Here is a 12,086-nt window from a genome sequence, read left to right as displayed (position 1 = left end):
ATAAACATCTCATCGGTAGGAACGAAAACGATAAAATCTTTCTACAAAGTTATGTTGCAAATCAAATTACGACGTGGCAAATGGAAACCCGTGGAAACTGTGTATGCTTACGAAATTCGATTTTTGGTGTTTCACAAGCGAAGATCATTTTGGGAGTGGTTAAAGTAGATCTAGTAACAAGGTAGCAAAAGGACTTATGGCCTGAAGGGGCATTTTGCAAGCAAGTAGAAAAGTCTTAAGGTTACAGAAGCATGTCGCTTGTACGCTGGCCATTATAAGCCTGCTAATAAATGACCTCGTCGTGCGATGTTTTCCTTCGTTAATAAGCGAGAACCCCCTCGCCCTTCAGAAGAACTGTCGCCAAACAGTTTTATCATCACAGCTTTCTTTGCCACTCCCCTGGCCGTGTTCGCCAACTCGTACGGGGAAACATGAAAAGTGTTGTACATTAATCCGGATAAGCTTACACACGCTGCTGCGCCGAGCGTAAAACAGCCTTTCGCCGCCATCCATCTGATGCGCCGGCGGGAAAGCGGACCCAATCGCGGCATTAAAATCTCGTCCCCGAGCGCCCAAGACACATCATCCTGTGGCAGATGATCCCGACATTAGCACCGCGCTAAATGGGAGAAAAGTGAGTGATTTTCCCGCGAGCGTCATAAACGAATCCAAAAGGGTCCAAAAGAAATCCCTCTTAATGTCTGCACATGGATAACTTTATGGATCGTTAACCATCGACAAGGCTTTCTCACCAGATTTTCTAATCCACGAATCACTGTTACCCACACTTTTAATTGTATTTCTTACTTAATGTCTGACAGCTACATTACGTTAAATAAAACGTCTTACCAATAGTTGATTTAAAGCACTGTACCTTACGGTTATTCCAAAAATATTTGACTATTTTTTTGCAAGAGAATTTTAGGATTTAAAATTAATACTGATGTTTCTTTCCAAGCAACATTTGCGCCCCTGATTTTCTTAATTAATCACATCCACAGACATCAATAGCAGCTCAACCGAAACTTTCCTCCTTTCACTCGAAAAGCATGATTAATAGTGATTACTGAACAAAATTAGCAAATGTTTTCCTCGACATCCACAAAAACATCGAGAGCAAAACAGCAAGTTGTGCTAAGCAACATCTGTCCTTCAAAAAACAAAAAAATCCTACCTTCTCCATCCGGATCCGGTAAGTGACGGCCGTTGCTTGTATAGGACATTTCTCTACACAGCCATTTTCCACCATATCGTCGCTTTACCGTATCGAGTTGTGAATTTTAGATGACGAGCGACGATCAATCTTTTCGCCACGATTTCAGCAAAAGTTTGTTCTTTAAAATTTTGTTGACTTCTCCCTGGCCCACCGCTCAGCTCCCTCCCGAGTACCGCGCGCGTTCCCTCCGAAGTCTTTCGTTCGGGAAAAGTTGGCGCAAAACTTGGTGGCAAAACTTGGCGAGCTAATTTATTTTCTTCCCTCCCGAGGCCGTGTGGTGGTTGTGGGTCCTGTCAGTGTTGCACCCATGCTACGACCTGCTCTGGACGTACGGTGTGCTAGTGTTGAGTTTTCCAGCGCACGAATATACAAAGGGGAAATTGTTCATTAAAAAAAAACTAATTCAGACAGCTTCCACCGCGTTTCCCGGAATGAAAACTCGAAACAGCATCATTCGGTGTGAAACATTTCCGTTCGCCTGCTCTCGGTGTAGCAAAACTGCTAACAGACGCTTATGTTTCGAGCTGTAAATCATTCGAGCTTCAACGACTCCAGCAAAGTGTCGAGGTGCGAGAAATCGGCTACCGGATTGCAGGATCGAGCTCACATGAAACATCAATTAATCAAACTGCATCTTTGGTTGCTTTTCCACGCGAAGAAAGTTTCGTTTCATTAAGCTTTGCCAATTAATCCTATACTCCAAACAGGAACAAGTTTGTTTTACGATAATTCCAAACACTGTGCTGATTGCATGCTTTATTAAAAGGTGTTTAAATCAAATAATTCCAGTTTATGGTTCGAACATACAAGTTGCTAATGACTTTGAAATTTCTTGTAATCAAAGTTTGTCATTCGTTTCAAGCTCAAATTATTATAAGTAAATCAACATATTAAAGTTTTTGAACCAATGTTGCCAGCAAAACTTTTCAAAAGTTCTCCTACGGCATGGTTTTGGTCCTATCTCCCGGTGTGAAAATGTCAACAAAGAGCCATTTTAGCTGGAAATACCGAAAGACCAACGATGCCTCTTGCGCATATTGCCCAACTCATCATGCTCGGCTCAAACGAAGGTGTACTGCAAATTGTTGACGCTTGTAGCACAAACAATGTTCGGTAAATTTCACTCCCTCGAGGGCACGCAACGAAAGCAACGGGGGACGCAAATACTCGTGGAGCGAAATCGAGCGGAAACCATCTCGATGCCAGGCCGATCGCGAACTTTAGAGAACCACTTTTTTTTTTCTTCAACCATATTGACAGCTCGTGTGCGCATCCCAGCTGAGTCGGTTTCGTTCCCGGCGACAACAAAACCCTTCGGGGAAATACCGAAAGGTTCAAAGGCATCACAAACATCCAATGTTCTTCATTCCTTCAGGGGACGGCGGGGGCCAAGTGCGACACGAGTGGAAAATTGTTCGACACGCTCTACCGGTGGACACAGCTATGGTTTAGAGGAAATTTGGAAAATTTATCATCACGCATACTTCGCGCTGCCAGCGACCGAACCGAATTTCGTCGGAAGACACGTTGCCACTAGCGTAAACACATCAGCGAGCCAGCGCATCGGCGTGAATTTTCATCAACGAAAGTGCACACCGTTTCGCGATGGGTTTGAATGCATCGCAAACATTGTCACTAACGTCACCTGTGCACCAATTCAAGAAGTTTGTTATTGTTGCGAGGTAGCGAAGGACCCCCATCGCCACGGGGACCTATATTCGGATGTTAATCTACAACGCGGCAGGTAGAAAGGTGTTCCAGCATTGTTATCGCGTTTTCAAACATTGGTAACATGGACAGTAAATGTTCCTGTTTGTAAAACACACCATCCAAGTGCTCCATTTCCCACGCCTCGGGTTTTGTCAAAACTTTTCGCGAATGCAACGTTCGGATGGAAACCATTTGTTTCCAAGTTACTAAACATATGCATGGGGCAATGTTATGATGAGTAACATAAGTCCTCAGTGTTGGGAATGTTAGTGTTCAATTTAGAGAATCTGAGAATATCTGGAATAATCTGAGACAGTGTTAGTTTGTACCATAGATACAACTTTCTTCATTTTGCCTAAAGAGGATTAAAGATGGATTGAGAGCGGATCTCCCAACACATGCTGTGCCAAGTAGAACAACATGAAACAACAATGGAAGTTAGTGGCCTAGTTTTACTGGCAAACCACTGACTGTTAGAGAGGAAAAGCTCCGCGTGGAACCAGGTTAATCAACAAAATGGAGCATTTCTATGGTATGGCGTGGAATTGCCTGCAGGAGATGGATTTTACTTGGTTTCTGAATGGCGCAAGTTGCATTGATATTTCACGTCGGATCATGAGCACATAATCAAATTCGAAGACACATTTATTCCAAAAGTTTTACACAAATTATTCATAATAATCAAACACCACGCTGTGGTCTTTAATAGTTAACCCTTTCAAGACCATAAGCTATTCAAGACTAAAATTGGCAATGAAACACAATATTTTGGCTATTTTGGGTGTAAAATAAGAGAATATCACCAGAAAAACCAGCAGTATGTGTAGCTTTTTTATAATTTCATGGCAAATATTTTTCCCAATGGGCCATAAAAGTAAATAAATGACCACCGTAGTTATAATATCGGAATTTCTTTTATTTGCTTTCCACTACAAATTACATATTAAAAATTTAAAAAAACAATATCTCAGCCATTTCTATTAAAAATAATAAATTCATCAACTTGCCAAGTACTAAGTTTTTGTTGTTGGTAGACCGCAAGAATGGTTTGGTTTTGGAGCAATTAATTTTGATAGTTCTTTTTGTTTTTATTCGTTCAGAAAGACATTTGCCGCCTTTGACATAATGTTTTCTTTGATGTTTCGTTTCAAAAGTATCGTTTTCATAATAGTTGAACAAACAGTAACAAATTTTGTAGATGGGAAAAATATTTCCCTTGGTCGTAAAGGGGTTAAATGAGGATGGTATAATAAGTAGTAATAACATAGTTACTTACTTGATACACGCAGAGAAACAAGGAAGGGGTGAAGGGTGGCTGGTAATGAGCTAGTCTTGTCTTAGAATCAGTTTTTCCCACGGTCCAAAAAAGGGTTACTGACGATGGCATTCAATGTTGATGAAATCCAAATCTATAACGACTTCTGAACTGCTGTTACCAATGCTTTCCAATCAACAGTTGACCCTTTCGCCTTTTTCCTCCTTTTTTTCCAAGGTTGGGTTCAAGAAAAACTTACTGAACGGGTTGTAGTTTGGTTTTCCCAACTGGGTGGATTTTGTGGAGCTACCTTCCCCCGCCCCATGTCCGGTCCTCCTTCACTAATCAACTAATTTTCCGTCTCGGCCGCAATTGACAATTCCAACTCTTTCCACCCTGTGTAACTTCCACCCCGCCAGCTCGGGGTTTTGCAAAAAGGTACCGTGACAGGGGTTTCTCATGGTGGTAGGAAAACTAATGAAGAAATAAATGAGCTCGTGGCTTCCAAAATTGAACTTGAATGAAGTAAGGCGTGCGGGACGTAAAGGATTCAGCATCCAGGGTGGTTGAAAGGCTAAATGGCCCGTAGTGAACGGATCTAGCAACGCCCGCTGGACTACCGGCTGAATGCCATGAAACTGTTTTCTTCTCAGCCTGTGTACAGTCACGTTTGTGTTGGTGGGTGCATTCAGGCGCACACACAGCTTTACAAACAGATTAAAACTGTCTTTAACTGGCTTAAGCTCTGGCAGGGTTTTGTTTTTAGCCTCGAGCTACTACACCGTGGGCTTGGGTGGGAAAATAAACCAATTGCTTGGCGATGGAACGAAGCTTTCGGGTTTTTCTTTTCATTTACAGCATCACTACAGGAAGGTGATTAGTGAACGAACGATGGCAGGAAACGTCGGGGAAACGGGGAAAGAAAATGGACTATTCCGGATGGTTTACTCTTTGATCGAGGGTTTTCATGCCACGGAAAGGATTACATTCGGCATTAGGTAATCTTAACCCGTTCCGAACTACTGACGGAGTCAGCTGAAGCGTGCCAGATTAAAGGTGAAAGTTCGATTTTTCCTGTAAGCAAGAAAAGCCTTTAGAAATGCTTTATAAGCGAAGATATTAACGAACTCAGATACGCGTCTCTTGCAGAAAAATAATTGGTTAATACTAAATTCAAGGATTGATACAAAATGAATTAAAATGAATACCGTATCCAAGTACATAAACTTCAAAGTAATAAGCTTTTTTATATATGTCGAAAGTGATCTTTCTGAACTGATACAATTAATTATGTTTTTCTCGATAGACCACAAAAGGATACTAAACTATCTATAAAATACTTCATTCTCACACACGTTTCTACGTTCATCTCCATTCGGACGAGGAAACTAATTGGCAAGATCTATGTGAAAATTAAGCTTGGAACATACACACTCACGTGAAACAATGCGAACTGCAATCGACATGTTATATCATCTTCTTACCCTAGTTGCAGCTCATTCCTTCCGGATGCAAAAGTTTCCGCTTAGCTGTGGCGTTGACCAGCTATGAGGTTTGATTATCGAAGGTTTTTTTTTAACAACAAAACCCTACGAATGGAGTCCGATGGAGTTGAAGGGATGTTACCCTTCTCCGAAATATGCTCAAGATAGTGTTGGTGGCAAAGGTTCCCGGTCGTTTGGGGCCCGTTTTTAGGGCATCCCCTCCTTTGCACCGTAGAGCAGGAAACATTCGAACACACATGTGGGTGGAAGACGGAATTTCCCCGAGGCGCAACATCCTGTTGGCAGGCAACTGTTTCGTCCTGTTGTTGACCAGAACTCGATGCTCAGTGTTGCGAAACGGACGCAAACATTGTACTTCCGGGTTCGGTACGCAAAAACTGCCGTACATTGTGCAGCCACAACCGTGTCGGGGGGGCCATCGGGGGTGACGATGGGCGGGGGCGAAAAGCGGGGCCATATAAAAGCAATTGTGGTTTTATGAAACATCGTCCTTCCGATGGCTACTGGTTTTCTACCCTTTAGGTCCTTCGCCTCCGGGGAAGGCAGAACTTGGCCACTGAAAACGATCTCTCTGCCCACAATCAACAGTAAATCTATCTTTTTATCAGTGGTCACCCAACCGGATGTGTGTGCACATGCACAGACACACTCCGGCCCACACCTCGCACAGTGGATTGTGCTTGCTGAATTGCAAATGAACAAATACACGGAACCCGAACGGGGCGAGTTTCATGAGCAAAACCGGGGCTGTCTTTCAAAGGAAGAAGTGGCAAAACACGTTTTTGGTAAACATTTTCGTTCGATGCTAGAAATTGTACAAAAACATTGCTGTGAAAGTTTAATCACATCGATGCATTTGTTAGTATGTTGCTACTGTAGAACACTAACATAGTGAGTCGCATTTATTATATTTAAAAACTCCCTTAAAGTTCCTTACTAGTTGTTATCAATAATTTCTATAACTACCAAAACTTTATCGTAATCACATCCTGTTGAATGTGAAGTGCACTCACTATTTATAGCAGTGTAGCATCTTATTTTTATTACAAATCCCTGGCCAAACCTTATCGAAGCATTAACACACAACTAGGAAAGCGGAAAAACGGGCTCAACGTTACCTTGATGAGTTCCGTGACCCTCGATCTCGATGGAGAAGAACTATTCAAAAGCATCCAGGAACTAAGGAGTAAGCATTGCTTTCTCTCCGGTGAATATATGGTGGCGATAACAGGATGATGATGTCGTTGTGCTCTCATTCGCTCCAAGCGACGTTGTGTTCGTGTTAACTCTTTCCTACTTTTAGCTTTCGACGTTCCCATCCTCGATCGTTCTACCGGTATTGCTTTTTATGGAAAACACCGTGGGTTGATACATGACCTAATGTTTGTATTATCACACTTTGATGTTCTTGATTGTCTTTACCTTTTTTGTGGGACTGTGTGCGTCAGAATCGGTCTTCTTTTGACCGTGTTTATGAAGTTGAAGATAACTAGAACATGTAGGAGTCCAAGTGGGTGCTGGTTCGATATTGTTCCAAAGTGTTTTCGTATCGATACTTATGTTCGGAAGGGAATAGAAGCTGTTTATTCCCCGTTTCTCGGTGGTTAAAAATAAAACCCTTCCGATGATATAATTTCCCAAGGGTTCGATTATTCGGAAGACTTTTGTTAAGGAGCTCTTGTCCCTCAGATTGTGTTCACAGCGACCATAGTCGGAAGCGTTCTTTTGATGTAGACAAAATGGGGGACTCTCAAAGGTCGTCGTTTGCACACTCGGGGGACCGTTCTGAAAAGTGTTTTCAATGTCCTGGGAACCACACCGTAGTTTCGTTTTGGGAAGTCCTTGTGTTAAATCATGCCTTTCACCGTTCTGCTGGTCATTATTATGAAAATGTTATGCACCGTCGTTCCACCAGCATTCCACGTTGCTGGCAAAAAAAAAACTTGACAAACTCGTGAATTAAAATGCGGGCTAATGAGATACTGCGTTTTTGGGTTTTGAAGAGAGTTTCATGCTGTCCGCCTCGACTGAACCCCACTGTGCTAAAACGGAATTTTAATCTGTTTGTTTGTTATGTTTTTGTGCTTTCGTTCCACAGCAGATGGTCCAGGGGATGGGACCGTTTCCGGGCACACCCGGGTTCCCGCCGGGAGCAGCACAAACCGTTAGCACAGACAGCCTCTCGGTGCAGGTCGTCAAGGGAGCGACGGGGGCCGGCGGCGGTGGTAGCGCCGGTGGCGGAGGAGGAGGAGGCGGCGGAGGTGGTGGAGGAGGTGGTGCACTGGATCAGCACTCGCTCAGCACGCTCAAGCAGCAGCAGGACCATCTCAGCCAGCAGCAGCAACAACAGCAACAGCAGCAGCAGCAGCAGCATGCCGTCGCAGTTGCCGCCGCCGCCGCCGCGGCCCAAATCAACGCCGCCGCCACGTCTCAGTCGTTGCGAAATGTAAGCAATATTTCTAGTTTTAATTTGATATTTCTCTAAACTTAACTGTTTTAATTTGATTTGCCCTCCAAACGCTTTTCCTTCTCCCACAGTCCGTGAGTCAATTCAGCCCACAGTCCGTACTGGGTGCTCCACCGGCGACCTCGATAGCAGTGTCGCTGCCCCTACCCCTCCCGTCGACGATGGTCAGCGGAGCGGGAGGAGCCAACGCGGCCAATGCCGGAATGGTAGCCGTCGCCGCCGCCGCCGCAGCAGCAGCCGCCATGAACGCCAACGGTGGATCACCGGGCGCCTCCACCAACGTCAGTGCGAACGGTAGCGGGGCCGGCACGAACACTGGCAGCAACAACGGAGCCTCCGGTGCCAACGGAAGTGCGGCCGGAAACGGTGCCGTTGCTCTTTCGAACGGGATTGATCAACAGACTGTAAGCATGGTGAGTAAAACCCTTTAACCTCTTTAGGACCATAAGCTATTGAAGACTAAAATTGATAATACAACACATCATTTGGGGTGCAAAATAAGAGAATATCACCAGAAAAACTTAGCAGTCTGTGTAGGTTTTTCTATAATTGGAAAAATTTGTTCCCTATGGACCATAAAAGTAAATAAACGACGAGTATAGGTATGGTATCGGAATGTCTCTTTTTTGCTTTCCAATACAAATTACATATTAAAAAAGATCTTAGTCATCTCTTTAAAAAAATAATAAATTCATCAAGTCCAATAAACTTTCCAAATATTGTTGGTTGAACGCACGAATGGTTTGGTTTATGAGCAATTAATTTTGATAGTTCTTTTTTGTTTATTCGTTCAGAAAGACATTTGCCGCCTTTGACATAATGTTTTCTTTGATGTTTCGTTTCAAAAGTATCGTTTTGATAATAGTTGAACAAACAGTAACAAGTTTTGTAGATGGGAAACATATTTCCCTTGATCGTGGTAGGGTTAAAGTTATTTTTCTTTTGATTTCTTTATCATCTCGTACGGTTTAATTAATTTTAGCAAACGGGATACATTAATTTTATAAGATAGTAAACAAAACCTTACTTTCTATTCATAAAAGGTACACGACTCTGACATACCATTTCAAATAAATGCAAATTGAAAACGAAAAAAAATGCATACAAATACGTATCATTTGCAAACACACATTCTCTCTCGAAGATAAAGCTATCTATCATTGTGGATGAAAAAGAAACAGTGCTCTCAGCGGAAGATGACAAACGGCTCAATGGCTTCGCACCGTAGGGTTCCATATCCCTCGTCAAAACATGATTGCACCATAAAAATCTGACAAGAAATGATAAGCAACCCAAAAAGAAACCCCTTGGCCGATCCGAAGCAGATGACGAATGTTTCTGTTGTGTGTTAGTTTTGGGATGAAATAAATTGCATTGGTGTGTGGAGTGCTCTTGGCGCATTTTGCTCCGCCTCGGGTGTTGTATTTGGGTCCTGTTCTTTGCCCTACTTAGCACGAAAACGCCCTGCCGGTCGGTGGCGAATCCGAAACGTATTCGTCACTCTGGGTTTTATTTCACTTTACCAAGGCGACACGTTGAGAGTGGCTTGAATAGAGTGAAACATGTTTTGCACCCGAATGAAAGCGTTAGAAAAAAAAACGTAAGCTAGGACAAAAGAATGCGGAATGGGCAGCAGGCAAAAGAATCGACAGCTTTTTTCATCCCGCCCCTCCTTCGAACCAGACAACAAAAGCCCGCTCATTGCCGGCCAACATAATTTTCCAGACAAACATGCACAAACATAAATTAGAGTGCCCATGCAATGCATGTGTGAACCCGAAGGCTTTGTTGGCCCATAGGAAGGGGCAGACTCCCCGTTCGGCTTGAACACGAACTAGAACGACCCGTATAACAAATGTTCATTCATCAAACGAACAAATAGAGATTCGTACACAAGCTGCCGGGTGCGAATGAGGCAAGAGCAGGCTGTGAAACAAATGTCGCCAGCAACGTATGCAAATGGGTCTATTCTTTCAGGCGAAAGGGTTTCCCTGGCAACTCTTTTGTAAATACGGTATATCTCCATGGGCTTGTTATTTTGTGTACAACCAGATTGAAGCTCATTACGAACGGCGATATTTTAAATCTAACATCGTTGAGGTTTTCTGGCCAGCTTAGTATTGTTCAGGTTGCTGGTCAGCAGCTCCTCGGAGGTCCGAAAAGTGTACCATGTTACTAGTTCCAAACACCCGCTCCAAACGAGAACATCTTATTCAACCCCATGAATGCAAAGTCTGGGATAGGAAACAGATGGTTGAAATCTGTCGCACCCCCGAAGCGTAATGATGTTCCATTAACAACGTCCATCTCGGTGGGCCGTTTTCCCCATCGTCATCGTCGGGCGCAAACAAGTCGGCTTCCCTTTCTTACTTTACAAGAAAACAACGAGCGGGGGGATAAGGAAACAGTATCCACCCAGAATACTGACCAATCACAGCTTGCCGCTGCCGTCTTTTCCCCTGGGATCTTCACGGAAAAGGTTCCCTGGTCTTGGGACGATGTGTTCCACCGGAGTGGTTCGTTTTAACTAAGGAGGATAATCAATAGTCACCACATTGAGGGCAGCTGCCTTTTGAACAGACGCCCATCGGTAGTCAGGCTTTATTGAAGGGCTCACCCACCGGAAAATTAACCATTCTAGTCAGTCGCATCAGTCGGTGCCGACGCCTCGATTGGCTTCATTGGTCCGCCGGGATGGAAACTCAATCTTGCAAGGCGCTTCCTGACAAAGAAACCTTTTTCCTTTGTAACGTAACACTTCCTCCATCTGGCGTTGGTGGATAATTTCTCCCCAAGACGCTTGACAAGAGGTCCTTTTTACCTAGTTGAATTTTATGGGTGGTTTGAGGTTGAGACGTTTTTTCATGTTTGAAAATAACCAAAAGTGAACCACAAGGATTGTTCATAACCATTTTTTACCTCAATTTTTGAAAGGTAAAATATGATGTTTGACGGTGGAAAGGTTAAACATCACCCGCAACATGATACGATTCGTTTTCCTTCATCTGGTTTTTTAATTACACACTAACTACCATCATCAGTTGCTGGACATATGTTCTAGAAGAAGAGCAAAAAGTGGAGGAAGAAATAAAGTAACAACCAAACGCTTCCCCGGCATGACATCATATGCCCTTTGCGCTAATGGCATCAGCATGCAAAAGTGCTCGTGCCAACTTTTCCCCCCCAACCAGACACACATTTTGCTGGCGCCTGGAATCCCGGGCACTGGTTGGCTCCCGGGAATGCCACGCTTTCGACCACATTCCGATGGAACGACCGTTTTAGCGTTTCGGGATTTTTGGCCTCTTGCCAGCAGTCAGACCTCGCTTTCTTTTCCTTTTCTCCCCAAACTCGACCCGAGGGATGAGAACGAATGATGTGTTATTTCTCTGAATTTGCAGCTGCCTTCCGTGCTTTCCATTGGCCTTTTCCTCCACCTCCACCCCGACGAACCGGCGGCACTTTTACATTTCGCTAATTTATTCACCATCGTGTCGGGTTCGAGCTGGAGGTGGTATTTACTTTTGGGAATTATTTTTGTACCGAATTTCCCATTTTTCCTTCCCCCCGAACGATGAGACTGCTTGATATGGCTTTCCGCCGCCCGTTTTTGCTGGATGATGGACGGGGTTTTCGGTGGAATATTCTGTCACTCGCCTAATTAGCTAAGCCTGTGCTAAAAGGGACGAAAGCTGAGACGTGAAATCTTGTTGACTGATTTTTACTCATCCGTGCAGGGAATATCGATACTCATCCTGTGCCATTTGTACACGGAAAACCGTCACCTCGAAGATGACGCGCGTATGAGACGGCGTTTCCCGTCACCCGCAAAGTTTGCTATTTATTTGGAAAACCCGTGTACCACTACTACCCCCACGGTACTACCAGTACTATTGCCATGTTTCTGTCGTCTCTGCGTGGCGATGGAGGCGC

General features: G+C 43.9%; 1 protein-coding gene across 1 annotated transcript in view; it reads left to right on the top strand.

Moving 5' to 3' along the window:
- LOC131281880 (AF4/FMR2 family member lilli) overlaps nt 1-12,086 on the top strand; it is a 150,345-nt gene that overhangs the window by 84,958 nt on the left and 53,301 nt on the right. Inside the window, exons 2-3 of the mRNA XM_058311241.1 lie at nt 7,785-8,132; nt 8,225-8,566. Coding sequence (XP_058167224.1) covers nt 7,785-8,132; nt 8,225-8,566 — 690 coding nt within the window. The remainder of the gene's footprint in view (nt 1-7,784; nt 8,133-8,224; nt 8,567-12,086) is intronic.

This window comes from Anopheles ziemanni, chromosome 2 (assembly GCF_943734765.1).
Source record: "Anopheles ziemanni chromosome 2, idAnoZiCoDA_A2_x.2, whole genome shotgun sequence".
Lineage (NCBI taxonomy): Eukaryota > Metazoa > Arthropoda > Insecta > Diptera > Culicidae > Anopheles > Anopheles ziemanni.
The sequence above is the reverse complement of the archived record's forward strand: the minus strand, read 5'-3'. Positions and strand labels throughout refer to the sequence as shown.